This window comes from Mus caroli, unplaced genomic scaffold (genome assembly GCF_978045245.1).
Source record: "Mus caroli unplaced genomic scaffold, Mus_caroli_1 scaffold_3, whole genome shotgun sequence".
Taxonomy (NCBI): Eukaryota; Metazoa; Chordata; class Mammalia; order Rodentia; family Muridae; genus Mus; species Mus caroli.
The window spans coordinates 82,758,441-82,786,312 of record NW_028227258.1 but is presented as its reverse complement, the minus strand read 5'-3'; the positions used below and the strand labels follow the sequence as shown (position 1 = coordinate 82,786,312).

Below are 27,872 nucleotides of genomic sequence, written 5' to 3'. Positions count from 1 at the left end.
CTTACACACATGCACCATGGCACACATGAGCACACAAAGAGATAAATGTACTTAAAAAATAAATATGAATGAAATAGCCTGAGAAGTTAGACTGCTAGAGAGAAGAGATTTGGAAACACAAACTTCAAGGACTCCCTGAGGAGGATGCGGCCCAGCACCAGAGAGCTGCTGGGATATCAGACTAGAACGTGTGGAGACTAATCAGTCCGGCACACGAGAAGGTGATGCTAAGAGCCACCAGGGTGCACTGGTGGGAACTCAGGGCCAAGGAGAGGGGTAGAGGAGACACCATAGCCATTTAAGAAAGATGGCGTTGCCTATGATCCTCAGGGTGGAGATGCCTGCCCCCTTTTCTTAATAACTCCAGGGCAGCTTGAAAACCAACTGCCTTAAAAGACAATATCCATGAGAAACAGCTGTCTACCAATTCCTGGAGGCAGGACATACGTTTGAAGACCTTCGGGAAGCCACACATACAGACGTGCCATAGTTAACCTGCTTTTGAAAACCCAGGAAAAGCTCCTTTCCCAGAATTTTCAATTATTTTTAGTTCATTTTGTATGTAAACAGCTCGGTCTCATGGGCACTTGTCAAAAATAGATTAGCAGCAGTTATCCAATATCACAGTTATCAGTAATGAGTTGGGGCAAACAGCAGATGCCTAATACCATAAAGGGACAAAACAGAGAGTGAGAGAGTGTGCAGGAGGCTGTGTGAGAAGTGTTGCTGCAGCTTCAGGAGTCTAGAAGGCAGGATGCCCAGGATGGACGCGGTCTATGTCTACAAGGCCTGATATCATCCAGGCTCTCACTCGGGCTGATCCTGAAGCACTGTGCAAAGGATAAGCTAAGGCTAACTTTCATAGTAACCTGCCTTCCAGAACATGGGAATAGACCTCAGTATGTAAAAAGACCAGTACCTCCAATGATTCAAAACATTCCAGAAAGTCTCTGGCCATCATTGGCTGACCATTGAACTAACCAAGCAGGAACTTCCAGGGACACATAAGGCACTTTATTTATTTAGTTATTTAAAGATTTATTTATCTATTATAAGTAAGAATACTGTAGCTGTCTTCAGACACTCCAGAAGAGGGCATCAGATCTCATTATGGATGGCTGTGAGCCACCATGTGGTTGCTGGGATTTGAACTCAGGACCTTTGGAAGAGCAGTCAGTGCTCTTAACTGCTGAGCCAACTCTCCAACCCATATGGCACTTTTAATAAATTGGAATCATCACTGGACAACATTATTGCCACTGCCAAAACAGTAGGGTGAATATTTAGGAAGCTCAATAGAACCTAGATAAATAGACTCATGGCTGTATACAGCAGGTCAAACCTCAATGACAACGACAAAGATAGACTATGGAAAACAGCTAAGGAAGGTGACATAAAACTGACTTCTCCGCAGAAACTATGGAGACCAAAACCATGGAAAGATGTGGGACACCTTCTGCATTTATCATGGGGGCTGGGTGAGTCCCAGAAGTACTCTGAACTGCACAGGCCAAAGACCAATGCTCTTGGCTGTCCACCAGAAATCGATGATGAAGATTCGATGAAGTTTGGTTGCAGGACACAAAGAAATCAGGCTGTTACAGAGCCAGCGCTTCCTCCATGCTGGCTAGGTTTCAAGTAGGGAAGGTGCTAAGTAGGGTGTTGGGGGGGGGGGCGGAGGAGAGCCATCAGTAACCTTATCCAGCTGTGGAACCTCCAAGCTACACTACAAGCCTGCCAGGCAAGATGTGCCTCTGGCATAAAAGTATGACTGTTATGGGATAATGTACTGAAGCCTGTTCCACAGAAGGAATCAAGGCTGATAGTGTAAACCTAGTCCAAAGCCGGTGCTTGGGAGATTTTCTTGCTAAAGCATCTAAAGCTAGACTTTAAGATTACAGAACTGCACTTTGCCTAGTTTCCATGAAACCTTAAAAGCAGCAGATACTGCACCCAACCCTCTCACTAGGTCTTGGCGTCCCCCTGCTTCTCAGACTCTTCCACACATGGCTCTGACTGGGCTCCACAGGCAATGGGGAGACGAGAGTGTTTATGGCTTCTATCAGGTGTCCACGGAGGCAGGAATGTCCAGCAGCTTCGCATCTGGAGATGCTGGGTGTGGGAAACACCTAGAACCTCCTTGGTGAAGGTAAGCAGGCCAGGTTTGCAGATGCCCTTGGCTCTGTGGCCAGAAATTTCCTCAAACAGTGAGAAAGGAACCAATCTCACCCACTGGCAGCTGGCAGCTGTTTCTAGACCGTCTCTATTTGCTTTCGATGTTTCTATTTTTCTATTCTCTTTCATCTTCTATTTGTTCCTATTACAGGCAGCCGAAGCCTTTTGTCCTGAACAAGCAACTAGGATACAGTCGTGGTTTTCTTGCCTGGAATATGAGTGACTATGAAGACATCGAGCAGAGAAACTCTAAACGGGCGATTCTGGTTAAACAGAGTAAGTTAATAAGGAGCAACCTGCCCTCCAGGCTGCCCAAGCTGCAGGAAAAGAAGGTAAGCTGCCATTTTCCTGAATTATCCTGAGAAAAGCCCTGCTGAGGACCAGAGAGTGTAATGAGATTCTAATAGTGTCACCGTTCCTTTTAACCTACCAACCAGACTGTGATCCAGATTAGATTTCCGCTGTCTCTGGGAGCCGGGTATGAGTCTCACTTTATAGCATAAGAAAACAGGACGGTGTGTGGTCCTGCCCCTACAAATGTTTATCCATCATATGGTTTGACCTGCAGAGAATGGTCAGGTCCTAATTTCCACAAGCTGAGAAAACAGTCCGTATGATGGGGGCAAACCTGTAACACCCTGCACACCCTGCACACACTCAGAACATTAAGAACACACCAGCCCACTCTCCTTAGTACTTACAGGAGCCTAGCAAGCTCTGTCATTTCCTTACATGGGCTTTTAAGAATAAGTAAGATGGGGACAGCAGGTACTTTCCTGAAATTTTTGGAGAGGGAACATGAGAATCAAGTAAAGGACATGAAACCACACACTTCGCATTCCTCTTCAGCAGTCTGTGTAAAAAAACAGTCTCGCTCATATCTGGACCTTCTGCATAATCCCACAGCACAAGGTGCTTTGTCAACATCCAGCATTTGATACGGAGTCTGACAGAAAGTGTCTGTGACAGAAAGGAAACTGGAATAGCTCACATCATGGCGACTCCTGTTCTGTACACAGAGAGTCATCTTGCTTCCTTGAAGAAGAGTCCTCAGAACTCATTCGCACAGAACTTACCATGCTTTGCCATCTTGCTCAGCAGCCATACTGTCATCCCTTTGAAGCAGTCTGTGAGGGAGCTGAATTTGTCCTCCTGGGAAGGTCCTGGCCCCAGAGATACTCTGTGTTGGAAATGGGTAGTTCAGATGCTAGCCTCTGCCTGTGGGCTGACTTTTGAGAAGGCGATGATTTTGAGGTAATGATTAACAGTGATAGACATGAGTTGGGCTAGTTATATTATCGAGTGCATTTTGAGTATAATCACACATTAGATCCAAACGCCTTCCATCATCCACTAAATCTAAATGGAGCCTTTATGTTTTGCATTAACGTTTTTACTAAGAAGTTTTTTTTGTTTTGTTTTGTTTTGTCTTGTTTTATTACTTTTAAATGGTTAAAAATTTACAGGGGAAATTTTGCAAGAACAGCTTCATATCCTCTTCTTCCAGACCCATCAATTACGTTTCCTTGCTTTGATGTATTTTCTTCCGCACTCTAAGTATATGTATACATATATATACCACACCCCAGCCACACGCCATTTGAAGGCAAGTGCATACGCAATGCCCTTTATTTCTTGACACTTCAGGGTGTACTCTCTAAGAACAAAGATGTTCTCACATACAACCATGGTTACAGTTTTAAGATTTAGGTCTACAGTTCATAAACCAATTCTCCTGACGTATGTATGGTGGGTGGGGCCATTCATCATGTTTCTTTAACTGTTTAGTTTCTCTCTATTTGCGTCTCAGTCTTCATCTGTGTCTTTGAAGGCTGTAGAGAAGCTACACGAAGCATGTTTTCTCCAGGTGGGCTCGTCTACCGTCTCTGTGCATGCTGACTCAGACTGGGTGCTATGCACAGGAAACCCTGACACATGGTGTAGCACTAGGGGTGGGGCTCAGCGCATCTTCACTGAGCACACAGTCAATTCCTTTCTAAAAATATGTATAGTTCAAAATAAACTTTTCATCAGGCAGGCTTTCTCCTTTAAAAATTTCAGAGTGTATTAGAAACTCCTTATCTGCGTCTGTTTGCTTGGAGGATCTCAGAGTCGTGGACGTTTGAGAAAACTCCCACCTCCTTTTTGTGTAACCCCTCTTCGTGGAACGAACTCCAAGCAATCCTTACATATTCAAAAGCCAATAATGAACACACCACATGAGAAGCATCCCCACGCCACCGCCCACTCAGGCAACAGTGAATGCTGGCAGTCATTCCTGCGAGAGAGAGGCTGCCATGTCTTCCCTTCTTTGTTTTGAGACAAGGTGGCATTTAGCCCAGGCCGACCTCCAACTTACTACATAGTTGAAGATGACATTAAACTCCTGACTCTCTTGCCTTCACCTCCAGAGTGACAGAATTACTGCAGGTGCCACCATGCTGGCATAGCTCACATTCTTAGGCTGAAAGAACCATAATTGTACCAAGAGCCACCAAGAAGTAAAAAAACTGTCCTTGTCACAGTATCACACAGCTTCTCATCTACAGAGGGTCAGAATGCTTGATTATTTGTGCTATTGGATACACACACACACACACACATAAGCTCAGTACAAATTCAGGTATTGAATAGTACGAAACATTCTTGTCCACATTTACCTAGCATGCACTAACATAACTAACTTTTGGAATTCAATTGGGCAAAGGTGTTTCTCCTGTTAAATTCCTCTCTTTTTAAACAATACAAACATCTCTCAAGTTCTATCTTCTCTTGCATTTGTTATCCTTCCATCTTGATCTTTTTCTTTTCAGTAAGTAGCAGTGACCTAAATGTTGTAAAGCTTATGACATAGAGCACCATTCATTTCCATTTCATTCTTGGCTTGCCAGTGTTCTTGAGGCCTCTAAATCCAACTTACTAATGTAACCTCGGTGGCTGATGTAGTCTTTTTTTTTTTTTTTTTCAAAAAAAAATTATTTCTTTTACTTCATGCATTCTTTCTGTCACTGCCTTTGAAGCACAGGAATAGTCTCAGAAGTTAATGTGCACACGAACCCCGGGTGACTGAATTCAGATGCAGATTAGGGCTCGGTAAGTCTGTAGTTTGTCAGCTGGGCTGCATTTCTGTCCAGTTCCCAGGCAACACGGGTCCAGTTCATGGTCTGGGGACCTTGAGTCCCATGGTGCTAGAGGACTTGGCTGTGAATTGAATTTGGGGACAGAACAGAAGGGGAGTTGGTTGGACAAGAGGACAGAGGCCAGGAGGGAAAAGGCAACACCAGGCTTCAGGGGAGTGCAAGGCCTTCACTATGGCTGCACAGTAGAGTGAAAAGACGCTGGGTACAGAGGAGTGTGCCACGGTCTCAACTACTCAGGAGGGAAGATTCACATGAGCCCAGGAAACTGAGGACAGGTTTGGTTGGTGAGAAAGATCCTATTTCTTTTTTTTTTTTTTTTTTGGTTTTTCGAGACAGGGTTTCTCTATGTAGCCTTGGCTGTCCTGGAACTCACTTTTTAGACCAGGCTGGCCTCAAACTCAGAAATCTGCCTGCCTCTGCCTCTCAAGTGCTGGGATTAAAGGCGTTCGGCACCACGCTCTGCCCAAGACCCCATTTCTTAAAAGTTAAGAAAGTGATCCAGTGGTAGAGGTTTGATAATCTCAGTGACTCAGGAGTTTGAGGCAGGAGCCTGCCAAGATAACATTAAATTCAAGTCTAGTCTGGGAAACAATAAAAACCCTATTTCAAAAAAAAAAAAAAAAAAAATGAGGCTGAAGATGTAGCTCAGTGGTGTCTACCATGCTTGATGTTGACCGGTGTGTGTGTGTGTGTGTGTGTGTGTGTGTGTGTGTGTGTGTGTGTGTGTTGTACACATATAGAGTACCTGGTGATGATGCTGATGCTCATCAGCCAACTCACATCACTTCAGTCTATGATGCTAAAGACCTTGGGGCTTACTGGGATGCTCTTTATACAGAGTAGAGGGACAGGATGGAATCATTTTAGCAAGGTGTGGAGAATCAACACAGAGGAGAATTGGTTAGAACATTTTTATATGAACAACACATCAACACAGAGGAGAATTGGTTAGAACATTTTTATATGAAATGGAGATGAGTTTGCAGAACATTATGATAACTCAACTAAAAATAGAGAAGGGGGTTAAAGTGAGGCAGAAAGAGGGGAGGAAAAGCGATGCGCTGAGACTGAATTGGACCAACACACTCCAGGTATGGGAAATCTTCATGCTGTTATAGGAATTCGGGGGAACAGGCTGCACCCTCAGAGCTCAGGGAGAGAGGTTTGCAAGAGCCTCATAGAAAAGCAGAGAAGTCCACAGTATGGACTTAATTGTGTCTTTGTTACATGAAAGACAATAGCCAGGCTTGGTGATTGTCTTAGTTAGGGTTTTACTGCTGTGAACATTCACCATGACCAAGGCAAGTCTTATCAATGACGACATTTAGCTGGAGCTGGCTTACAGGTTCGGAGGTTCAGTCCATTATCATCAAGGCGGGAGCATGGCAGCATCCAGGCAGGCATGGTGCAGGCAGAGCTGAGAGTTCTATCTCTTCTCTGAAAGCTACTAGTGGAAGACTGACTTCCAGGCAACTAGGGTGAAGGTCTTAGGCCCACGCCCACAGTGACACACCTACTCCAACAAGGCCACACCTCCCAACAGTGCCACTCCCTGGGCCGAGCAAATACAAACCATCACCATGATTCATGTTTGTAATCCAAGCACTTGGGAAATGGGAAGGAGGAGGATAGTCTCAAGGTCAATGCTAGCCTGGTCTATACAGCTAGTTCGAGCCCAGCAGGGACCACACAGTTGAGATCTTTGGGGAGAGGGGGAAAGAGGTTTTTGTAAGCTGACATTACACTATCTGGCTCCCACCCAACTCCATTTTAATTGTATCACTGGACTGATCTCTTCAGTTCTTGTATCAGTCAGGGGACCTTTGTGCACACTGAGAGAGGAGACACAGGGCTGTTCATTATAAGGAACTGGCTCACATGACTGTAGGAGTGAGAACAGCCATAGTTTGTAGGGCTGGCTGGCAGGCTGGTCTAGAAAAAGACTGATGCCGTAGTTTGGGTGGGGATGCAGTGGTGGTGGTGGGGGGGGGTAGTCTGATTTTTGAAGTCTAACTCCTTCAACTGATTGAAAGTATCTGCTTTACTCAATATACTGATTTAAATATAATCTCATCTAAAAAAATACCCTCCAAGCATGAGCTATATCGGTGTTTGACCTGTATTGGTCTGAGTAGTATGGTGGCCCAGCTAACTTGACAGACATCATCACAGCACCCATCTCAGCCAGTTGTAAGGATTAAATGATGTGACACAAGAGTCTAAGCAGCAGGAAACCAAACGAGAATATAGACTGTGCTGTGTGTCCTCAAGGCCTTCTTGAGATGGCGTGACTTAAAATGGTTTCTCGATACACAGAAGCTGGGCACTTTGTTCTTTTTTCTGGCTTGAAAGGTAGACTGAGGCTGAGAAAGCTGAGAAGGGGGATCTGAGACACTGAAGCCAAGAGGGCTGGTGTCCCAGGCATGGCCACAGAGACCCTGGCCTAATCTGGGTTCCAGAAAGGCCCTGTGAGAGGGGAAGTGCTCAGGAACTGAATCCCAGCTTGTCAAAAAGAAGGTTCTTGTCCCTGTCACAAAGCCAGCTGAAGGTGACAAGCATGCTGGTGCCCAGTTGATAAGTGGCACACAAGTGCCTGGCTACTGTCCTACTGAAGATGTGCCATGGAGCTGTTGAGCTGTGGCAAAAATCTCTCAGTTAGCAGTGAGGAAATGGCTTGCTGGGTCTGGGAGTTGTTCTCTCCTTCTGCAACCTTGTGGGTTCCGGGGCTCTAACTTAGGTCATAAGGCTTGGCATCAAGTGCCCATACCTGCTGAGCCCTTGCCCTGGCTCCTGGATATGCTCTGTAAACATGTACTTTGAGGAAGGAGCTTAGATATAAAGAGGTGGAGAGATGCCTATATGTCTACACAGAGTTCGACGCGGGCAAGGGCTACAGCACGAACTGACAGGTATGCAGCGTACTGGTGTTCTGCTTTTACAAGAGCCACAGCTGCTGCTGCTGCAATTTCCAAAAGTCCATCAGGTTGCAGTAAAGATCAAGTGACCACTTGTTAAAATCCTTACAAAGTAAATCCATAACCCTAGGATTGACAGCAGTTACATTCCTGGAAAATTTATCACATGCTTACGTCAGGTAGGAACTACAAATGCTCAGCTTAGATCATTAAAAAGAGATTTATTATGCTAGTGAATGTCAGGTAGGGCAGTTAAAGGTCACACAGACTGGCTCTGAGGCACTCCAATGGGCTCAGGGACGTGTCTCCTGGTGCCACAGCTCACCAGTGTGCTGGGGCCAGTGGTCTCACTCAGCAGGGTGCTAATCAAAATCTCCCTGCACTTCCAGAGCATCAACAGATACTGTAAGTCACCGAAAGATTCTGTATTTGATTAAATGCAACAAAGAAATCATGCAGCACTAGGAGAATAAGCAAGATAAATTCAAAAAGTTTATTGCACCAAATGTCACAGAAAAATGGATCGAAATAACACATGAATGTTGTTTTAGGAAAAAGTTTCCACACACTGACAGTTGTATCCACACAGCTCACTTAAAAAACAGTCCTATCACCGGGCATGGTGGCACACGCCTTTAATCCCAGCACTCGGGAGGCAGAGGCAGGCGGATTTCTGAGTTTGAGGCCAGCCTGGTCTACAAAGTGAGTTCCAGGACAGCCAGAGCTACAGAGAAACCCTGTCTCGAAAAGCCAAAAAACAAAAACAAAAACAAAAACCAGTCCTATCAATTTCTCTTAATGAAAGATCAATAAAAACACACCACAGAATGGTCTGCTTTTTAAAACACTGAAATTTAAAAATAATGAAAATACATGTTCCAGATGTTCACCAAATTTTAACATTTTAAAAAATTAACATTCAAAGGGGGCTTCTGGATTTAGGCAAGAAGTGTATTATTCTTCTCCACCAAACACAATAAAAACAAAGGGTTCACATTAACTAAGAGAAGCAGTGGACCTTTTCAATTTAATGCTGAAAGTCTGCGTGAACATAATATCCGACCAAGTGTGCATCCAAGGAAAACTTCAGACGCTTAAAAGAATCTGAGAGTTGTTTTATATTCTCTATGTACATCCGACCAATGAAGAACCTAAAAAGCTACAGACTAGTTTATAAAATCCAAAGACCTGATTTTTAAGAGTCCAGACAACAGTTTAGTATCATTTAGCAAGTGGGGAATGTCCTCCCTCCAAAAAAGTTAATTCTGAAAAACACATTAAGTTAAAAATTTGCGATGTGTAAACGCAGCTCCGTGAGATGTGAGATCATGAGTTACCTCCCGTACAAAACAGCACACGTCTGGAAAATGGGCTGAAGCTGTACAAAAGCTATTGAACACTGATAAAATAAGATACTTTGGAATTATGCACAAGTGTGGAAGCTACATTTTAAATTTTCATTGTCCTTTTTGAAAACATACACAATTGCCTATACATTCATATCACTTATCAACTTAACAAATATAAAACTGCAACATGCTAGAAGAGGTCATTACAGGACACTGAGACACTTCTGCTCTGCTGTGCCTCGCTAGCCTGCTTGGTCAGACAAGCAGAGTGCTGCCCAGTGACACCTAACAGGTAAGACTGAAGAGCTGAAGAAACCCAGGGTAGGTGGAATCCTGTCAACTGAGGTAGATTTCTTTATTTAAACATTAAAAAAAGATTTTTTTCCCCTTGAGTTATGCCTAGGTGGGATACCTTTTTGGACTCTTCGGCTATGACAGAATGACACCATCCGAGTCAGCACAAGTCCATGAGATGCTTTGTTTATTGTTTTTCCCCGCTTCTGAGAAGAGGCTGAATTTAAGACAAAGGACACATCATCACCCACACCGTGGGAGCCAGGAGAAGAGCAGCGCATCTTTCTCTGCAAGTGATGGTGGGACGCTGAGATAACCCACGTGAGCCCAGGGTTTCCGACTTTTCTTCTGAAATTTGGAACACTAGATTAAGAGGCAGGTTTAATTTTTTTCAGGCTTTGAAGTGCTGGGCTAAGTCTTTCTTCATGAAGCTGAGAATTAACCTGATGACAGCTCAATTCCCCGAGTCTAGCTGTCGACATGTCACTACATCTGCACGAGGACCAAACTGATTCTGTACTGAGCTATTTTCTCCCCAACCTCAGGAGCTGGTGAGGCCGAGTCCATGTGTAAACGAGAGAAGCCAGGAGAAAGAAGGGCGAGCTCTAAGCTGGCACAGGTGTCTAGGAAATCTGCGTTGACAGCTCTGCGGGCCACATGTGGGGCTCCCTGGCAAACAATGGTACCATGGAGCCAGGAAATGGAAAATAGCAAACAAATGCCAGGTGATAGAAAGTGGAAAGAGATGTAAAAGAATAGGACACTTCAACTTTGTGAAATACAAAAATGCAAATTAAAAATCTTAAGGGCCTGGAAGAACCACCTATTTTTACATATCACAAAAAATGAGAGATGCTCAGGGCGAGAGGGGGAGGAAAAGAGGAAAGGGAGGGAGGGGGTCGAGAGCGTCCACACTCTGGCCCACTTCTAAGAGATGATGTAGGCATTTGTCCCCAGTAGCATAAGGAGCACATGGTCTCCACTAACTTGTATTTGTAATGAGGAGAGACAGACATGTCACATGGATCAGGATTTGCTCCAAGATAAACTACAGAGCCCCTAGAAGCTCTCCCACATTCTCAGGCACCAGAGACTCGTGGGAAGGACCGAGGAGCTGACAGTGTTTGACTTTACTTGAATAGCTCCTGTCTTTTCAACAGCAGAATTTTTGTTTTTAAAGTATTTGAACATGGACTGTCTTATGGTCAGTAAACTAAGGTTCTGTAGGTTCAATGATCAGTTGGGCTTTTACAGTTCTTCACTTTGGTAAGTTTTACAAATGGTCAAGTTAATTTCTAGAAAGATTTTTTTTTTTAAAGAATACGAGAGGGATTAAAAAGTGCAGAACTGATCATATAAAAACCTAGATCGCTTGTGGATCACTTCTAAATGTTCCGGCTGCCTGCTATCCTTGTCAGAGCAAGTCCACTCCCCAGCTGGCAGCGGCCCCTTACAGCACAAACAGACATCTGCACAGCCGGCTAGGAGGAAAGAGGCTTGCGCTGGGCGAGCTCAGCCACGGAAGATCGCCTGAACTCATGGAAACAACTTTGGTAAAAAGGTCTTTCTGGAGAAGGTTAAAGACACTAAAGCCAGAGACGAGTTCCAGTGCTAGACTACATACTCCAAAACACCTGGCAGGACAGGGTGCTATACTGAATCCCTCTCAGACCTGCAGGTGGCTGTGCTGAATCTACAGGAAGCTCTGAGAAGTGTCAACCGTGGGTTTCCGGAGCACTCTCTTCTCAACAGGCAACCCTCTTCCACATCCTATGTCCAACAGTAGCTGCTGTAGCTCCAGGCTGACAGTGGCACAACATGGCTTTCTTCAGGTCAATGTTCGTAGAAGAGCTCTGACCTAGAAGCCACAACTCGTTCTTAGAGCAACTCTTCATGCTCTCTCACGTCTGAACAGGAAACTCTTTCCTACTGGAATGTTCTAGACATTGGTTACCCCTACTCCAGAGTCAGCCCTCAGGATTCTACCCAACAGCATGGGCACGTCTATCTAGTTTGACAGTGTTGCTTACACTTCCCTCCTGCCAGAAAGGTTACTTTCTTCTGATTCCTGGGAGACAATGGCGTGTGTTCCTGAACAATCACAAACTCCCACTGCATGGAGTAGACACAGGCTTCCCAGTGTAAGAGCCACTAGGCAGCAGCCACAGGAACAACGAGGGGTGACTGCTCCATGTCCTCACGCCTCTGCCGTCACTGAGAGCATCCTCCATCCTGTCTCATTTTCCAATGAGAGCTGTCCTGTAGTCGGCTATAAGAGGATCTGTGCCACGTACGGAGAGTGAGTGCTGGCGATGGCCGTCAGCAGAGGCAGGTCATTGGATTCAATCCTGAGTGTTGAAAAATTCAAGGAGAGTATGTTAAAACTGTATCATTTCATAAGAAAGTACTATCTCTAGGCACCAGCTTCTGGTCTAGCTTTTAAACGAATGAAAATGTAAAACAGGGACAGCAAGAAGGGCTTGGCTGGTAAAGGTACTGGCTGTCAAGGCTGATGATCTCAGTTTCAACCCTGGGGCTCACATAGTGAAGGAGAGAGAGAACTAACTTTTGTAGGTTGTCTTGACTCCTATACGTGCACCCTGGCACATGCATGCTCCTCCACAGATCTACATACATGAAATAAATAAATGAAATGTGAGGAACACGTGTGAGCAAAAGAGATGAGGAAAAGAAAAGACCTCCCAGTAGACACTGCTTCAAAGGATGTTTGCCCTAGAGGAAGCTGGGTGGGTACAAGGCTGCTCCTCCCGAAGCAGGGGACATCCAAGTCGAAGCCCACAGGTGACTTTTCTAATTCCTTGCATTCCCACGTTATGTTGTGCTTTGTGGCCTCCGCAGCAGCTCCTTCCTCTTGAAGGCATACTCCTTTTGCACTAAGCTTAAATCAGTCTTAGGAAACCACAAGGCAGGTTCTTCAAGCAACGGGTTCTGCAACTTACTGAGTGTTCTGAGAGAAAGGAAACTAGGAAGAGGTGCCATCCCTTCAGATGGACACGGTATGGGCTGATCCTTACAGCATACTGCATAGAATATGCTCTGGTAAATTGCTGTAGGTGTTGTGAGAAGGAGAGAACCGGAGGGTTTCAGTTTGAGGAATATACCTTGTTTCTCTCATAATTCAATCTTTTTCTAAGACTGTGAATGGCCGTTTGTCGTAGTCAGACAGTAGGATAAAGTCCTGTAACCACAGGAACAGATCCAGCACTGGGGCATCTGAGGCAGGATTACAGTATGAGGCTGAGAAGGAAAACCAGCAGAAGTAGCTTACAAGTTAACTGCGAAAGCTCAATGCCTCCAAAAGGGAAAATACTATAAAATGGATTACCCAAAAGAACGTATGCCAGAGGTGCTGGTTTGAATGAGAACAGTCCCCAGTCCCTGTGGGCTCATTGAATGCTTAGTCTCCAAGGAGTGGCACTATTGGGAAGGATTAGCAGGATTAGGAGTGGACCTGTTGGAGGTTCTGAAAGCCCACGCCAGGCAGCTCAGTCTCTCTCTGTCTCTGCCTATGGATCAGGATATCAAACCCTTACCTCCTCAGCACCATGTCTACCTGTGTGCCACCATGCTTCCTGCCATGATGACCAAAGACTAAACCTCTGAACCTGTAAGCCAGCACCAATTAAATGCTTCCTTTATAAGAGTTGCCTTGGTCATGGTGTCTCTTCACAGTGACCGAACAATGACTAAGACATAGGAAAAGCTAACTGTCTCATCTAGCTGTAAAAGACAGACAATCTGATAAGAATTCAAGGCCTAATTGTAAGAGCTGGAGAGATGGCTCAGCAGCTAAGGGCACATGGTGCTCTTCCAAAAGACTGGGGTTCAGTCCTAGCACACGTGTCTGGCATCTCATAACAGCCTGTACATCCAGCTTCAGGGGATCCGATGTGCCTCTTCTGCCCTCCAAGTGCATCGGCATATATGTGGCCTGCAAGTGCATTCATATACACAAGATAGATGCAGCAGCAGCAGTGAAAAACACGCTGCAAAGCAGGCACGGTGGCACATACTTGTAATGCTAATAGTGGAGGGGCTGAAGCTAAAGGATTCTGAATTTAAAGCCAGCCTAGGTGACACAGTGATGCAAACAAACAAAGAAGCTTGTTCAAAAAGGAAAACAAAGTTAACAATAAAAACCAAAACTTTATCAGGCTTAGTAGAAAATGTCAAGGTTGACATAGGCATAGTACTGTCTTATTCCAAATTAGCAGAATCATGTCAGGAACAGGAGGGAAGCTCCTCACAGGCATAGTCCTTTCGGCTATTTCTATTGAAATGAAAGTGGAGTCAGAAGTTTTTGTAGATAAAGTGTGACAAATGCCCTCAGAAGATAGTGTGCGTCCTTAGTATTGAGTAAGTCTTCCCTTGTGTGGGGTGAGCTCAGGACGTCCTCAGAAGTGCCGCCCACCTCCTCCACCACATGAGACAAGCTGCCGCTACTCCTCACAGCTTGTGACTTTTGCATTGTTATAGTGTCACTAGTGATGAAGAGGCAGAATTAGATCAAATGTCACTCCAACCTACACGTTGCAACTCACTGGGGAATGGGCACAGCTCTGAGCTTCCCTGGGCACTGTGAGAAATAAATACTGATCCTGTAGGTAGAGAATGACACAGGCCATAGGTCATGTGCATGTGTGTGTCCCGCACCAAAGTACAGCCAGTACGCCTAGCAGCAAGGCCAGCCTTTCACAGAACTTACCCCAGCACCACACTCAGCTCTTTCACATGCACACGCGTGTGTCCCCGGAGATACTCTGAAAGCATTTTACTCTTCAGGTACATCTCCTGCAGTCTGTCTTCCAGATGCATGATGCACTGCAAAGGCAACAGCGTTCACAATGAGCACTACAACTACAGCATCCACCAGGATCGTTGAGTGGGGCTTCTCTAGTTATTTCTACAAACACAGCTATAATTGTCCCCCTTTCAAATAAACCCCCCAAAACTACCAGCTTCAGTTTTTCACAAATCAGCTATTAATATTGTTATATAATATTATTCTAGTATCTTTAAAAGAAAACATTTTACAGAATTGAAATCATTCTGTAAGTATGAACATCCCCTGTCTTTTGGCATTTAAATTGTCAACTCTATCCTTGGATAGATTGGTCAATACCATCGTCAATGTCAGTCTCTTGAGCACCATATTCCTCCTTATGTGCAACAAAATCCTAGTGAGTTCTGGGTTGCAAAAATGGATTTATTTTTGTACTCGTTTTTATGTCTTTATTCACAAAAATTTCTCGTCACAAAGAAACTTAATAATCTCATATTTAAGAGTTCCTTACTCTGCCATTTTTATGGCCAATGCTCTAGAGAATGTTAACTTACCATTATTTACTTAGCCAGGGGGCAACCTACATTTGGGCTATAATTTGGGGGAAAATTTTTTAGTTGTTTTCTTCTTATACCTCAGATTGTCCTGGCACAATATATTCCCAAAAGCAGAATGACTGAAACAAAGTCCCTTCAGACTTTTATTTTAGGATTGAGAGTGTCCTTTAACAGGTCTTTAGTAGCAATAGAGAGGCATGATTTGGGGCACATCTTCACCCTAGGAATGGGGTCCAGCCTCGGTGGTTAGAGAACCGCAGTCATCTACATCTCTCACCAGCAGCAAATGTTTCTGCACTTGGCAGGCAGCCGTCCAAGCGTCTCTGGGAGATACCCAATGGCTTTGGCAGGGTAATTCCATCATGCATAATTTCTTCCTGGACCATTAGGCCTCTTATTTTCAAGGTAAAAAGATTAACAGATGCATTTGAAAATGTTGGTCCTGACCATCGGGGCTGATCAACGTCAGGGCAAAGTGTCTGTGAGATGTGGACACTTTTCAGTTTCTCACTGGTTAGCATCTTAGTGTGCTAGGGATGAACCCAACAGCCTGTAAGTACTGCTCAAGTCAGAGGGACACCACCAAGCTTCTCAGAAATGGTCCCCTCCATGAGCAGAGGGAAGCAGCAGAAACATTTTCTACCAAGTTTTGGTTCGTTATGAAGTGAAATCAAAGTTTTAAATAAGAGTTACAAGATACCAAAGGACTTCTTTAAGTCTTAAAGTCGTTTATGTATAGTATCTTTGGTCTACAGAAAAAGTAAATGATACAATGTGGGTCTAGGAATGTATACTAAATGGAAAAAAACCCCACATTTACAAAAAATATTTTTTTAAAGCTTCCTAATAAAATAGAATTATGCTGAGTGGTTTTCCCTTCTTTGTAAGATTTTATTCCTGAGATGCAATGCAATTTTTAACTTCTAAAAATTAGCTGTTTTTTCCTTTCACTTGTAAGTAATGCTTAGATGGAATTCTTTTGGATTCTGGTTTTCCTAGGTAAGTCATTCACGCATTACAAAGTGGTCATGTACACTTCTACCAAATGAAGTGAAAGGGATGTTCTATAATTTATTGCTTTGATAGTTAAGATTTGTCAGACAATGAAAACCATGTCTTAGATAGTCCAACGTCAGCATCTGTAAAGACAGCAGCACACCACCACAGCGTCTTAATATCTCTTCCTTCCCTTACAGAAATGGAAATTCAACTCTCAGGACAAATACTTCTAGGAGAAAATAAGATCATACTAAGCCTGGTGCTTCTTCTGATACCCCTCGGACAGCCAGCCTGCAGCGCATGCTTCAGTTAAGAGCCAATAAAGATTGTTATGAAAGGTGTTGCCAGTTCTTACACCATCCATACTATTGAACTGTTACCGAGACGTGACAGTCACACTAACTTACTGATGGCTTGTAAAATCTCCCACAATTCCGAGTGCTTCATATGAATTAACTAACTGTTCTCAGCATATGATGCAGACTCATCTCTTTATTCATCCTTCCAGATGTACAGGTAAGGGGACTGAGGCTCTGAGAGGGGACACAGCACAGAAGCAGAACTCAGAGTTGGCTCTCATGCCCACCCTTTGACTGTGAATATATAATGCAAGTGGCTTTTAATGCCGCCTGTGCTGGTGTGGCACTTTTGGAAAAAAAAAAAAGAAAAAGGCAGCACTTCCTCCCTGGTCCTCAGAGCATCCTTACAGCATATCTGTAACATCTTCATGTTGCAAACAAGAAACCTAAGCTTCAAAGCCATCACAAGTAGTGATGGCCGAGTGAAACCCAGGGACACTGCAAGGTTTTCCTGACCCGCTCCAACGTGACAGTGTCCACACCCATCCTTTAGAAAGCCTGCATCAAATTCTGACCATGTGTGGAAAGAGGTGCAGCTGAGGACCTGGCTGTAAAACCTGAGAGGTGACCGGTGAAGGGACAGTCAGTGGAAAACCTGATACTCAGCTTCCAGTTTTGCTGTTTAATAGTTCTGTGCCATTTCCTGAGGCTAGGAGACAGAGGGATGTTTTGAACTCAAGCTCTGCTGCAGAGAGCTACCCTGCACTGAATGGAAGGAAGCAGAAGAGGCAGGCACTGCCACGTAGTGTCCCTAAGGCCAGCATCACCACACTGTCCAGCTGTGTGCCTTTCATTCCTCTCCTTGACAAACCTTTCTCTCTCATTCTCTGGAGATGCTTTCAACCTCTCTGCACACATACCACATATCCAAAGAAATTTGTTAAGTATAGCCCATGGACTAGGGAGGAGCTACAAATAATTTTCTAGAACCTTCTAGGCTATTCTTCCTTTCTATTTAAAACTGTTACAGAAGTGATGGTTAAATCCCACTTGGGAAGGAATAGCTGACGTCATGTCTAAGTTCTTCCACAGAGCTTCCAGATCGGAAGTGTTTCTGTTCACCTGGAATGTGCTGTAAGGATGCTCACAGCACAGAAGAAACTATGACCGCTTCAGAGGCTGGCCTGCCTCGGACCCAGCTAGACACTCTCCAGTGGAGGACTTTACGTTTCTTTCTAGGCTCAGTTCCCCCTTATCTACTTTACTCTCTGCTTTGTTCAGAAGACACTGTCAAAGCTCTGCCCTGTCTGCAGGTCTGATGTTGCATGTTTCATTTTTCCTTAACGCGAACCTTCAATATATTAAAAATGATGTTGTCTGAACTTGTGATTTTTATCATCGAAATATTGAATAAAAGTTATTTTTCAGTTATATAATTATTGATGACAGAAGACCAGACACTTACAAAATCAGCAGGGAGGTGAAGCTTATAGAGCTGTAAGATGGACTGAAGTAAACTGGACACCTGACTGGAGACCAAGACATCCTGGCCCAGCTTCATGGTGTCCGTCACTTTCCGCTGACTCGTGGCCACCTGGACAGTCCACTTGTCAGTGTCTGCAATGATACAGACAGCTTCGGCTATGGGCTCATCGAGTACTGGATGCTGCAAGAGAGACAGTGGGTCAGCATTCTCCAGCTCAGAGCGGACAGAGGCTCTGTCTGAGATTAGAGGATGGAGGTGCAAACTGCAGGAGCATGGAGCGTTACAGGTACTCGGGAAGGTGTGCCACTGAGGCAGCACTTAAAATTAACGAGCCTGGAGTGGTGGGATGGCTCAGAGGGGAGGCTCTTCTTAGCAAGTCAAAAATCCAAGCTCAATGCCTGACAAGGAGAGACTCTTTAAAATTGTCCTCTGACCTACAAAACTGCTATGATATATGTATACACACACACAGACACAGACACACACACACCACATAAATAAAAACTTTTGAAAATGGCACTTTTCAAAATACCATTTTCAGAAAATTTACAAGGTGTTAAGAGTTCACAGCTATACAAAAGGACATGGTTTCCCAACATTTACTCTATTAAATTTACTGTCTTTATGAAGGACTGTATTCCCACTTTGAATGAGGAAAATCAAAATAAGTTGAAGGATCCTATTGCTATTTTTCCAGTAAGAAGATTAGTTAAGATAACATTCCATCCTTTAGGGGCTAAGGAGACAGTTCTGTATGAACAGAACCCATGTTTTTTTAAAAAACAAACCAGACATGGTGGTGTACACTTCCACCTGGCCGGTCAGCCGAGCCTAACTGGTGAGTGCTGGGCCCAGTGAGAGACCCTGTCTCACAAGACAAGGTAGATGGGACTGGAGAAATGGTTTAAGAGAACCCCCTGTCTTTCCAAAGGACAGCAGTTTGGTTCCCAGCACCTTTTAGGCAGCACACAACAGCCTGTAACTACCTCTAGGGGATCTAATGACTGTGGGTACCTGCTTATGTGTAGCAGACATACACATGGACACACACACACACACACACTCACATATACCTTTAAAACCAACCAAACAAACAAATATCAGAAGCTGGACAGATATCCTAAGGAACAATGCACTCAAGGGTGACCTCTGGCCTCCATATATACAGGCATGCATGTGCACACATGTGTATACACACCACTACCAGTTCCTTAAAGTTATAGCTTTAATTGTTAAGCAAAGTTTCTTTAGTAACTGTGGTTGTACACACCAATCATTTCTAATAATTATATTCAGGCTGAGGACTTGATGAATCTAAAAGGTCAAAGTCTGGCCGCTGAGACACATACTTAAAAATGTTAAAATACTTCATAATAAACTGTGTCATACGGTATAAACATCTGTAATGATTCATCTTAGTTGTCAAGTGAGATTCAGAGCATGCTTGTAAAGGATTGTCTTGACTGGGATATAAAAGGTGGGAAGACTGGCTCATGATGGGCGGCACCATTCCCTAGGTTGGGATCCTGGACTCTGTAAAGAGAAAGTGAAGAGCACAAGCATTCATTATTTTCTGCTGCTTCACCACAGATGCAATGTGATCAGCTGTACTGAGGCTCCTGCTGCTGTGACTGCTGCAGTGACAGACTATAACCTCAAACAGTGAGCCAAAATGAACCTTTCTGTTCTAAGCCAGTTTTGTCAGGGTATTTTATTACCGAAACAGAAAAAGACTAAGACAACCTTGAAACATCAGAAAAAATGGCCTCACCTCATAAATATCTCATCTCTCCAACTAGGCTTTTGCTCTGCCTGTAGTTGCTCTGAATTCATTGCCTTCCTGTAGCTATCCAAGATGGAAACTTTGTAGTTCTGTAGGTGTTAAATAGCTGAGCTAGTGAGTCATATATGTGATAAGTTAGTAGCAGGAGCTGATGGTAAAATGGTAAAAGCTCCCCAGGGATGGTCTTTATCCAAGCAAGCCCAAAGCCTCAAGTCTTGCATGTGCTCCAGGAATTGGTATCAAAGCAGCATTTTACAGGAACCCACCGAGTCCCGGGATCCTGTGTGCACCCACATGCTATAGGAGGCAGTTTACCAGTTAGCTACTTGGTTTTTTTCATCTGGAGTTATTTCTCCTAGTTTAGGGGGGATAATTATGATATTATAAATATTCTATTCTTACATCTTCAGAAAGGCTGTTTTTCTGATTAATTTTCTTAATGCCTGACTTTTAAAACTGATCTCAAAATTTTAGGGTACAGACATAAATAATATATAGGTGTGATGTTTTATAATAGAATGATTACATTTAATTTTATCAAATTAATGATCGATTTTACCATGAAATTGTTTCTTAGAAATATTAGTCATACTGTTAGAAGTCTTTCCAGCTTTATGCAAGTGTCCCATGGTTCATGTGACTGACATGTGTCCATCATTTTATGTTGGAAGGTATTGGTATGCTAGTTGGAAGTTTGTCTTTTAGACTCTTTTGGGCCTCTTTTTGTCTTGTTTACTGACATAATTTACATGTTACAATTCACTAATTATATATGTAAATTGGATGAGCTTTAAGAAATGTATATACTTGTGTACCCACTGTCATAAATCATGTATTAGAATTTTGCTGGACCCACAGAAGTTCAAGTTCCTTTGTAGTCAGTCCTCTATAGCTAGTTATCCCAGCAACAACTAACATGCCTTCTAGAACTGAAGGGGAAATTTCTGGTGTTTTTAACTCAGTTGTGTCACGTGATGTTTTCCTGGAGGCTGTCTGGTCAAAGGGCATGTGATGTTTTGCTGAAAACAGACACTTGAGAGGGTGAGCAATATTTAGAAAGAATATAAATGAAACCTCACAGACAGGGGGTTGCAGTGGGGAGCTCTTGAATTGCTAAGCCATGCAACGTGACCTTTTCTGGTCTTCACTTCATAGAGAGAAATGTGCTAAAGAACGTCTTGTGGTATTCCGGCTGCCTCTGGCAACTTCCACTGCTTGTGCCTATTTGGTGGGGCCTTGCTGTTTCTGCTGGATCAAGCCACTGCTACTGATTCATGTTTGGTGTTTGCTGTTGAACTGGACTGCTGGTATCCTGACAATGAAGAGTGGAATCCCCCCAAGAAACTTCTTCTAAACAGGTCCACCACACCCTTTCCTTATTAAGCTTCCTTTTCCTCTACTCTGGTCAGTGGGTTAGAAGGGAGGTTGAAGTGTTTAAGAGCCCTAAATAAAATAGAGGTTTTGAAAAATCTAAGCCTACATAGAACTATTGCTCTAACTTTTGTAGAATTTCATGTCTGGCTTCTTTAAAAATAGTACTTTTAAGATATAGCTGTAATCATTGCATTTTCGTGCCTTATTTTTGAGTATCCTCTTGCAATTTGTTTTCTTGGAAATGGCATAGCCATATTGCTCTTGTGGAAGTCCTGGGTTCGGTTCCCAGAACCTATGTGGCAGCTCACAATTGTCTGTGACTCTAGTTCTGGGGAATCTGCCGTCTCCTGCAAAGACCAGCCATGCAGATGGTACATGTGCTTCTATGCAGACAAACACTCATATATATGAAATAAAAGAGAAACGGGGAGAGAGAGAGGAGAAAAGAGAAGAGGAGGGAAGATGGGGAGCGGGAGGGGAGAGAGGGGGAGAGAGAGAGAGAGAGACAGAGAGAGAGAGAGAGAGACAGAGAGAGAGAGAGAGAGAGAGAGAGAGAGAGAGAGAGAGAGAGAGAGAGAGAGATTGAAATTGTTTCAAACGTGGCCATTAACAAAACAGCAGAGCTGGAGAGGTGGCTCAGCAGTTAAGAGCACTGGCTGCTCTTCCAGAGGTCCCGAGTTCAATCCCCAGCACACGCATCCCCCACCCCCTCATAATGAGATCTGGTGTCCTCTTCTGGTCTGTAGGAATACATGGATGATGCAGAACACTGTAGACATAATAAATAAGTAAATCTTAAAAAAAGAGAAAGAACAAAACAGCCGTGAGCATTCATATTTACAAATCTTGGTGCGAACATGGTTTTACTTCTCTGAATAAATCCTGAGTGGAAATGCTGGTCATGTGGTAAGTGCAGGCTTAACTCTGCAAAGTGGCTCCACTGCCATCTGCTACATATTCCAGCTTCTGTTACTTTGTATCAATCCTGGTCTCAGACTGTACTTTTCAATTGTAGCCATCACACAGAGTGTGTAGTCATTTTAATTTGCATTTTTTCTAATAGATAACTGATCAAAAAATGACTGCTTCACCAGCTGTGCCTTCTGACAGACCCCACTGTGTCCTCCACATGCACACAAGGGAGGGGGCCTCGCAATAGCACAGCGATCATAGCCCCATGCTCTGCTCCTTGCCCCAGTGCAGCAGACAGCTCGGCCAATGCTTGTGAGCACTTTCCTAACTCATTCCTAAAGAGGCCCGGTACTGGCTGCCTTCTGTTTTTATTTAGTTCCACCCAGCACCCTGTGCTGACTGTTTGTTACTATGAGCTGCTTATCTGAACTTCCTATTCCTTCTGGATAAGGCCTGGTGGGTCTGTAAGCAGGCTGCTGTCTGCCCTCTATCGAGGTGCCCACGCCATAGTGAGCCAATGCTCCTTCCTTGGGATGCAGAGGGAGGACGGACGGGTGCCAGCAGCGCTGGGCAGCACTGGGCAGCACTGCCACTTCTCTCCCCGACAGCAGGCAGTACAAACACTGATTGCTCTGCTGCTCTCCCAACTCTATGTGCTCCCCATAGCCTTCCAATAGAGAGTCTTCTGCTTACACTATGCTCTGTGAGGTGGACTACTAACTGCATGCATCCCCGCTGGCCCCACACGGAACTCACAGTGATCCTGCTGCCTCAGATTCCTGAATGGTGACATTAGATGCATCTGTCACCAAGCTCTGCTTCAAAATCTAGTCTTTAAAACACTGATCAGAGGGTGATTTGGGTCCTAGTTTCCAACTGACCCTAACTTCCTATATGTTCTCCCGGCAGCAGAAAAAAGGAGGGAAGGTACATGTGCCAATCCAATCTCCCAACAGTCTGTGTGACCCAACACTCTGTGTGGTACCGCCACCAATGGGAATCCACCAATGGGAAGAGTAAGCACTGAAGAAGAAAGAGCATTTTCTATGTGTGAACTATAGCAGAGGCTTGTAGCAACATATATGGTCAAGAAGGGCAGAGGGATTGGTATATAAAGTTAAAGTAACGCACTAGGAAAAAGAAACAAACGAGGAGGATCACTCATGGAAAGTACGCAGAGTCCCCTTTAGGTCTCGGGAGCACAGGAGCAAGGAGAAAGAACACAGGCAGAGACACGGGACCTGTGGGTCAGCAGTTTCCTCAAGCCCCTCCCTAGCACAGGAGCAGGAACATGGGAAATGCTACCTACTGAATTATAACAGGCTCTGCACAGACAAACAATGGAGCCCTGGCATCCTGCTCTGCCTTACAGCATGGGTTCACTGTTATGTACAGACTCCAGCAAGAGAAGGATGGTGAGCACTGAGAGCCTTGAAAACACTACAAGAATTATATACTCTCAGACTAAATACTTCACACTCAGTCCCTGAGTGTTCCTGAAGAGTTCGCCACGCACATCCACCTCAGAGTGTCACCGAGGACCTGCTTATTTGCTGGAAAACAAGAACGTTCTAAAGGAAAAAGAAATATGACTCTCAAAAGTCAGGAGAAAGCAGCTGGGAAATGGTCAAACCATCACAGAGAGAGATCACACTGGTTGTACTGTGAGGAAGCTCGACTGCCATACAGTCAGTGAGATGACACGTAAGCTCTATTGATTCTATTGACTGTTCATAGCCCTACCAATAGAAACAGGCCTACTGGAGAGGAGCCAGGTTAAATGCACTATGATTTGGCCTGAAAGTCAACTGCTAAGCTCATATTATCTTGGAAGAAATCTAAAAATCCATGTTTCGGGTTGTTTCAGCAACACAAACCTACATATACCCGATGCCCTAGAGCTTAATTAGTTTGTGTTTTTGAGACATGCCCTCAGTATGTAGGTCCCAGTGGGCTTAGGATTTACCATGGGGCCAGCGAGGGCTTTAACTTGTGGTCTGCTTGCCTCAGCCTCTTCAGTGCTGGGCTTACAGTATTTTCCTCCAGTTCATTTTCATCATGGTGTTTTACCACAGCACTAGAAACCCTGTGAAGGCAGCCACCATGCCTAGCCCTGGCCCTTACAGAACCAAGTCTCTTCTGGGAAGGCTCTATGGTTGAAAAGTGTATAGCACCACACTGCACAAAGGAAAGCAGAATTACACTGATGGTTTTTGATTTGCTACACAAAGACTAGTCTGGGACTCACACGCTAGCCTCAAACTTGTGTGCCACATGCCCAGAATTACATTTCTTTTTACCATTAACCTTTTCTTATTAGCTATACAATAAATGGCAGAGTTTACTAAACAGATTTGGGGCATGTTGAGACAGAGTTTCATGTAGTTCAAACTGGACTTGGACTAGCTATGCAGTTAAGGATAATCCTAAAATCCCAGTCTTCCTGCTTTGACCTTCCAAGTACTGGCTCATATAGAATTTTTTTAATATCACATCTTATCAAATACATACATGTATCAAAACCATACAAACCCGGGTGTGTAATAGTACACACTGCTAGGCAGAAATTTCCTTAGAATTAAAGCATTCCTTTGTAGAAAGAGGAGTGAAGCTTACTAAGATTTGGGAAATGAAACTTACAGGGCTCAGAAAGTCAATCAAAAGCCCCAAGGAGCTCCTGCTGCTTAAGGATGCTTGGGATCCCTCCCTAAAGCTGTGCAAGCAATGGGGAAGACCGGCCAGGCCAGCCTGTTTCCGGCAGAATTACAAGGTTACCGCTTTTATTTGGTATACCAGGGAAGATGAACAAGCGTAGCTTTGGGAACTGGCAAGACCTAGGCGGATACCCTAAAACTCCATCAACAATGTCCTCATACATGTTGGCGGGGAGAATGCCATCTCCGTGTCGCTTGTACACTGTGTGGCTGGAATTTCACTTGAGGCTCTGAGTAACAGACATGCCTACTGTATAAACGCACTGCGGTGATTTTCAACAGATTAAGTAAGCCTGCCATTGCATAACTCTCCTCTCCAGCCTACCTCCTTCAACCATGGAGAGCCAAGCCAGCCAGCAAACCTAAGAGGCTGCCTCCAGACTGCTAGTGCATACGAAGACTCAGAAGAAACAATTATACTTCACACTGCTATCTGCATTTGTTTAGCAGAATTTCCCTCTTAGAAACAGGTTTAGTGTTAGTCACTTAAGAATGAAGAGTTGTGGGCTGGAGAGATGGCTAAGCGGTTAAGAGCTCTGACTGGTTATGAGTTCAAATCCCAGCAACAACATGGTGGCTCACAACCACCCATAATGAGATCTGACTCCCTGAAGACAGCTACAGTATACTTACATGTAATAAATAAATAAATCTTTTTTAAAAAATGAAGAATTGTCATATGAGAAGAGACAAGGGTGCGTGGCTGGATTCCCAACACTTAGTAGATCAGACAAGAACAGCTCACATCCAAGGCCAGCATGGGCTACAAAGCAAGATCCCATAAACTAAGAAGAAAGGAGGGACAGACAGCAAGAGCAGCAGTCACTCTGACCCGTGGGGAGGTGGGAGCCTCTGAGAACCACAAGACACCATGACCACTATGGGCACAGGGAAGGAAAGGGGCACTGCGAACAGCATGACGACTGGAGGGAGGGCTGAAAAGCCCAGCCTCTGCGGGCTGGGCTTGTGACTCTGCTCACTCTGCTCCCTGGGCTAATGCCCACATTCAGCCTGTGGCCACAGCTCAACTGCCAAGCTGAGACCAGATTCCGTTTGAAGGTGCAACACAGTGTGCAAGGTCACAAAGAGTCCCCAGAAGCAAGTCATGTGATGAACTGTGTGCCTTCAATGCCAGAGAAGGTTTGTAGCTTTTTGTGGAGGCTGACATAAATGTATAAGTATCTCATACTAAAAAGAAAATGGGAAAGTGAAAGTAGACATGTGTTCAACTCTGAAACAGTATGCAGGAGAGACAGAAAGTCCAAAAGACCTTAGTCTCCTCTAAGTACAGAAAATAAACACAGGGAGCTGTAGAGATGGCCTGGGTTAAGAAGACTGTTCCAGGAGCCAATCCTACAGATCCAAAGCTGGCTGCAGGATCTCCACATCACAAGGCAACAACAGGATATCTGAGCAGTCTCAGTGCGGATATAGCACTGATAGAGAAGCAGGAGCCAGAGGCCTTGAACCAGGCCAATGACTCAATGCAATGAGCACTTATTTACAAGTAAAGAAGCGAGGACAAAAGGGCGTATTGTGGGAACACTGTCCCACACTACAGCTTCCACGACAGGATTTTTTTCCTCCTCTTTTTCCTTTTTCTTGTGCAGAGAGGTTGCAAGGGCGGAGGACGGGTATGAAGGGACGGGAGATGAGTGGGGTTGGGGTGCATGATGCGAAAAGCATCAATAGAAAGTACGCAAAACAAACAAGACAAAGCCAAACGCTGTTCTGGAGAACTTGGGTTTGGTTCCCAGCACCCACCTGACCACTCACACAGCCATCTGTAACTCCTGCTCCTCCTCCGGCCTATGCAGGCAGAACTCCTATACCCATAAAAATAAAAATAAAAAAAAACCTTAAAAGGATATGAAATGAAAGCAAAGAGCTGCAGGCGTCATGTCTTACACACCACTCTTCCTCTTCAGAACTCTGAAGAAAGATCCTGCACATTTCTCTTTACCCTAGAAGAAGGCATATTCCCACGAGCGTTTCCGCTCCAGTAAGAAACAGACAACGCTCTGAACTCGGTTTTATGAAGTTACCTAACAAGAACAAGCACTGTTCGTGCACCAGACGACACACTAAGACCACAAAGAACCTGAGTCTGTTTCTGCTTCATGGTAACCGCAGGCCTATGGGAAGAAGAGACGCATGGCGGTAGACACGTGAACATGTGTACATACATGTATGAAGGCATGTACATATATACTCACACAATGTGCAAAAGTCTCACTAAATAATAATCCTGACCATCTGTAAGGATTTCTCTCCTCTTTATTACTAAAAAATGGTCATCAAAATCCAGTTATAGGTCAAACATGTATTTTAAGAGTTGGAGGAAATAGATCAGTGAGCACACGTCTAGTACGTGGGAAGGAGGGAGAGAGGGGGACAGGCAAGTGAGATGGGCATGGTGACACATGCCTATAACCCCAGAACTCGGGAAGATCACAAGAGGATTGCAAGCTCGAGGCCCACCTGGGCTACATGGTAAGATGATGTCTGAAAAAACAAGCAGCAACATAACTGAGTTCATTTAAAAGCCCTCTGAACACATCTCCCAGTCCCAGTGGGGCTGCTTCAGGGCTCCAGCTGCAGAAGGCAGAGCTGCAGGCCCAAGTTACTAATGTAACCTAGAGAAATGAAAACAGCCAGGGTGTCGTAAACAAGACTCATCCAAAACGGTTTCCTCTCTAACCTGTTGATTTGACCTGAGGCATTTAATACTATGCGCTACTTAAGTAATGATTTCTTGTCTGATGGGACAGGCTGTTCTTTTGTAGTCTGGCTGGTTGGTTGCCCACATGAATTAATTAGTATTCATGAGCATGTATCACAGCCAGGCTTTCAGCAAAGCGCCTTATCTGTGCTACTGACTCCTATGTGATATTTCTGGAGTCAATCTGTTGCTACTCTTAAAATTAAATGGAACAGGCTGCTATATCCAACTGTTATTTATAGATTAGTCTGAAAAGTGCCTGGAGCCTAGATAGATCACTGTTATGATGCCAATTTTAGTCCTGATGACCTTACCTAATGTAAGAGAAGACAGCCAGCTCCTTGTTCCA

At 44.3% G+C, this 27,872-nt stretch overlaps 1 protein-coding gene across 7 annotated transcripts in view; it reads right to left on the bottom strand.

Moving 5' to 3' along the window:
• Window positions 1-8,700: 8,700 nt before the first annotated feature.
• Fnip2 (folliculin interacting protein 2) overlaps window positions 8,701-27,872 on the bottom strand; it is a 108,709-nt gene continuing 89,537 nt past the window's right edge. For all 7 annotated transcript variants that reach the window (XM_029475398.2, XM_029475397.2, XM_085835823.1 and 4 more), the window contains 3 exons: window positions 17,998-18,198; window positions 14,600-14,715; window positions 8,701-12,221 (listed from right to left, as the gene is read on the bottom strand). In XM_029475398.2, the coding sequence (XP_029331258.1) occupies window positions 12,143-12,221; window positions 14,600-14,715; window positions 17,998-18,198 (396 nt within the window). In that variant the 3' untranslated portion in view covers window positions 8,701-12,142. The remainder of the gene's footprint in view (window positions 12,222-14,599; window positions 14,716-17,997; window positions 18,199-27,872) is intronic.